At 44.9% G+C, this 4466-nt stretch overlaps 1 protein-coding gene across 1 annotated transcript; it reads right to left on the bottom strand.

Moving 5' to 3' along the window:
• Positions 1-307: 307 nt before the first annotated feature.
• LOC117653456 lies at positions 308-4212 on the bottom strand. The gene is made up of 2 exons (XM_034399126.1): positions 4029-4212; positions 308-507 (listed from the first exon to the last, which is right to left on the bottom strand). The coding sequence occupies exons 1-2, from the start codon at positions 4192-4194 to the stop codon at positions 365-367; spliced, it is 309 nt and encodes a 102-aa protein (XP_034255017.1). The 5' UTR covers positions 4195-4212; the 3' UTR covers positions 308-364.
• Between the last annotated feature and the right edge of the window lie 254 nt (positions 4213-4466).

Below are 4466 nucleotides of genomic sequence, written 5' to 3'. Positions count from 1 at the left end.
TTTTCGGTGATACAAAAAGTATGACCGAAAAACGGTCGTACACAAATGTATGACCAAAAAAAGGTCACACATCAGCGAGACTGGCTACTGTTTAGCTAGGGGATATATCAGCCTTTACCTGTGACACTATAAAGTATGACCGTTTTTCGGTCATACATCGAAGTATGACCTTTTAACGGTCTTACATTTCAGTAAGACCGTTATAGGGGTCAAAAGCCTGACCTTTCTATTTTCAGTGGGAGCAGGAGAAGCTCAATATTGCACGTGTGTGCTGAGTATTTAGTGCAGTAGTATGAAATGCTAAAAGTACAGTCATTGAAGATCGTTTATTTCGGACTGCCAGCACACGCAGTGTACCCTTCGCTTATTTCCCTCCTAGCACTTCATGATAGCAGGTGCAGCTGCAGGACTGGCATTGCCATTGCTGAGTGATAAATACACAAGTGGGTTCCTGGCAGTCGATGCAGTGGCAGTTGCTGAGCGAGCACAGATTCTTGCACACGAAACCTGAAACACCGACAGACGTGTTTGTTTACATCTTGATTCAAGAAGTCGAAGATACCAGTCTGGGTGAAAGGCATTGCATCCGCTCCTAATTCATGTACTAGTTAGCGGCTCAGCCCTTTTGACTTTTATACGAGTTTCAGAGCATCGGTGTTCCTCATCGCGAGATGAAACTTGTTTAACCCGCCAATCGGTGATTTAAAAAAATTCTGACTATATTATGGGTTTTAAAGACTAGGGGTACGCGCCGTTGAGTGTGGGCGCGTAGTGTGGCTGAGCGATGCGAATTGATATAGTTGATGCACCTCAGACTAGCTTGAGTAGACGAAATGTGCAACTCATGGGCTCAAATTAAGGGAAATGTAGGTCTAGAGGTGATTTTCGTTATCAGCACACAAAACTCTGTTGGGATCAGCGTCAAAGTCAATTTAAAAATTTTAGTCCAAAATTGGTCAAAATTTGGTTAAGCGTGAGTTGGGGAAAAATTTGGAAGTCTTTTTCGCGTTCATCACACCAAAAACTGCAGGAAACAATATAAAACTCGACTTGAAAATTTTGATGCAACATGACCTAATATGGGAGGTCTGGTGTTATAACGGAAGTGATTTTCGTTATCAGCACTCAAAACACTGCAAGAATCAATGGACAATTCAATTTAAAAAAAACTTGACCCAAAATCGGTTTAATTTTGGGTCTGTGGACAGTGTACCGTCAACGGGGGTAACTTGGGACACTTTTTCACGTTTTTGAACGCCAGAGGCAAGATTCTGAACCCAGACCATTGGATTCTAACTATATTAAAGATTGACCCTTTCCCCACGATTTAATGCTTGTCTGGTTCATTTGCCTCGATTAAATCGTTTCCTAGCGGTCTCGAAAGAGTGTCCCAAGTTACCCCATGACCGGGGGTAACTTGGGACAGGAGTAATGAGCTACATTCCCATGCATCTATTGATATCATTGGATGTAGTAAATTTAAGTCACAGCATGTAGACAAAGAATTCAGGCCTAGGAACTCTTGTAGGACCGATATTGGGCTACATCTAGGGCTCTACATGGAACTTTCTTTGCTACTGGTTTTTTCCAGGCATTTTCTTAAAATTTCAATATATGGATTACCAGAAGACAAAACTGGAGAGCAAGGCATCTCTTTCCATCATCAGCGTAAAATCCGAAGTCTATGTTATGTCAGGGACCGGGTCAGTCAACTCCTAGAAGGCTAGGACTGCTGGAAACATGAGGAAAAGACTGTCCCAAGTTACCCCGTAAAATTTCGATTTTTGATAAATTTAAGTCTGGACTGAAGATGGGAAAACTAATATCAACGCCCTTTGGCGAACATTATTGTCTGTGTATAATCTAACAACCCAGAGAGACTTATCGGCCAAATCTGCATTTCACTCCTGGCACTAGGGTCAACTTGTCATTGTTCGACATATTTTGTCAAAAACCCTATTACGGAGTTTCGCGTTTCTCAAATACTAATTGTGATCTTATGCACCTTTTCCACCTTTCCGCGCGTGCCCTGAGGCCTCTGAAAGAAAACCCTGCCACGGGTTTGACGCTAGGAACCCCCGTCGCTGAATGGCAGCACCAACAAGCTGTACAGGGCAGACTGTCCCAAGTTACCCCCGGTGTCCCAAGTTACCCCCGTACGGTACAAGTCAGTATTGAAGTCAGCTCCTAGAAAACAACAGGGAAACGCGAAAATCTCAACTTGGAAAGTTTCGCCCCAAATTGCGTAGCTCTAGATGAAAGTGTAGGTTTGGCATTGAAATAAATGTAGGTTTTGTGACCGGTACACTGAAATCTATACACAACAATATAGACTCAATTTCTGAATATTCCTATTTGTCTTCATGAAGCACCCTCTGTAGTCACCAATCCCCCAATGCCACACCAGTGCGAATCGTTTCAGTCGAGTAATATTCAATTGCCAGCATTGAATCGCTTAATTGGCAACTCGTATGCTTGGGTCACTATTCGATATCTCTTTTTTTTCTAAACTAATGAATTCACAACTTTAAAAGTAATATACAAGAAACATTTTGTCATAATTTCATTGTAAACCAGTCAAATGGAATGTGTTAGGGTAAGCACTGGTAAAACAAAGGCATAAAAATTACGCCCTTTAGGGCATAAATGCTCTTTTACGCCCTTGCAAGGGCATAAATCGTTTTATGCCCTTGGGAAGTGCGTAAATGGTTTGGGAATTCCAAGCAAAATTTTAATGCCCTTCCCAAAGGCATTAACGATTTATGCCCTTTAAGGGCATAAATTTTATGCCTTTGTTTCACCAGTGAGGTTACGAAACATGGATCACTTTTCAAATAATCTTGTCTATATCGAAATTAAGTATGGGTTTACTACTTTTTTTGTATCTTATCTTTTGATGTTAACCATACTGGTCATATGGCTACCAAAAATGGTACCTCTAACTTAAATACTTTGGAAGTTGCGAGGACAAGAGAATATGCCTGTTCTTTGGTAAGGTTAGGGCGGTCCAATCATGGATCCTGTTGTTTCGTTAACACGATGTTTACGACCCAATTAAGTAACAATAATAACATCCCTGTAGGATATTGTGTTGTAATATTACAGTGGATTTTTTACAGTGTTTCCTACAATGATGTATGTAGCATTGACACTTCGCTCAAACTGAGAAGCGCTGTAGGATCTCTCAGTTGACGGCCACTGCAGTGGCGTCTGGTTACACTCAGTGGGTACACTCCAAATCCAAGGTGTCTAGAAACTATACGCCTTAGGCGCATGCCACAGAAATGGAACTGCCTTAAGGCGCCTTGAAACTAGACGCCAAAGGCGTATACCCCATTGAGCACCTTTTGCAGATAGAAGTTAGCATGTGAGCACCATTGGTCGAAGGAAAGGTGCGTGCATTGTACACACCCTGGATCATAGGCACTGAGCTCAACAGGACTCAAGGTGCGTAGAATGTAAACACCCTTTAAGGCCTCGGTAGGCATGGCCTCGGCCAAGGGCGGTGTTTGCATTCAACGCACCTTGAGTCCTGTTGAGCTCAGTGCCTATGATCCAGGGTGTGTACAATGCACGCACCCTTTTCCCTTTGACCAATGGTGTTCACATGCTAACTTCTATCGGGAAAAGGTGCTCAATGGGGTATACGCCTTTGGCGTGTAGAATCAAGGCGCCTTAAGGCAGTTCCATTTCTGTGGCATACGCCTAAGGCGTATAGTTTCTAGACACCCTGGATTTGGAGTGTAGAACACCGTCTCAGGCGGCCTTAAACTCAAGACACTTCTTGAGCTCCGGGCTTGTCAAACATGACTGGAACGAGAATGAGACCCCACCAATAGATTCCTCGCTTGGAGAGCAATCCATTGGTGCGGTCCAACGTTTGGTTCACGTCGTAGCACAAAACGTGTCCGAGATTTTGACCGCCACCGCCGGTCCTCTGGCCCACTGTAGCAGTGGCCCTCGATCGCGAGAATTCAGAGCTTCCCGTTTCAACGGAGTTCAGTGAGCCTTGCACGCGAGACACGTGCCTCTGCCGGTGACGGGGGAAGTCCCGTTGGTGACGGTCAAGGTGGCCACGCCCTTGGTGGTACCGTCCGCCGCGCACACCACCACCACGGCCAGCAGGGCGAGCAGCGAGCACACGGTGAAGGACGGCATCTCGCGTCGGTCCTCGCAGTGGACTGGCGCACCCATTGTGGGCGGGCAGCAAGCAGCGCCAGGCCGCCGTCGAGGTCTGTTGGCCGCGCCCTGCCCGGGCACACCGCTAGAGAGATATCAATGCCACCGCGGCAAAGACTGCAGTTACAACTCCGTTCGGACAGCATGTACTCTTCCATACATCACTTGTACACTCTAACACTGAGCATTTGGGTCAAGTTGAGTTTCAATTTGAGTTTATCAATTTATCATCTTTGGTTCCCGAGCAATGAAGGTTTTAGTTATTAGTGTACAAATGTCATGGACTG

This window comes from Thrips palmi, unplaced genomic scaffold, assembly GCF_012932325.1.
Source record: "Thrips palmi isolate BJ-2018 unplaced genomic scaffold, TpBJ-2018v1 HiC_scaffold_8, whole genome shotgun sequence".
In the NCBI taxonomy this organism is placed as follows: domain Eukaryota; kingdom Metazoa; phylum Arthropoda; class Insecta; order Thysanoptera; family Thripidae; genus Thrips; species Thrips palmi.
Note: the sequence above shows the minus strand (reverse complement) of the source record. Positions and strands in the feature narration are given on the sequence as shown.

What these genes read in the sequence shown, in the direction of transcription:
- LOC117653456 (XM_034399126.1), bottom strand. Translation starts at nt 4,194, where the DNA reads ATGGGTGCGCCAGTCCACTGCGAGGACCGACGCGAGATGCCGTCCTTC. An exon ending in TTCCCCCGTCACCGGCAGAG is followed by an intron (nt 508 to 4,028) that starts GCACGTGTCTCG and finishes TCGGTGTTTCAG; the next exon opens with GTTTCGTGTGCAAGAATCTG.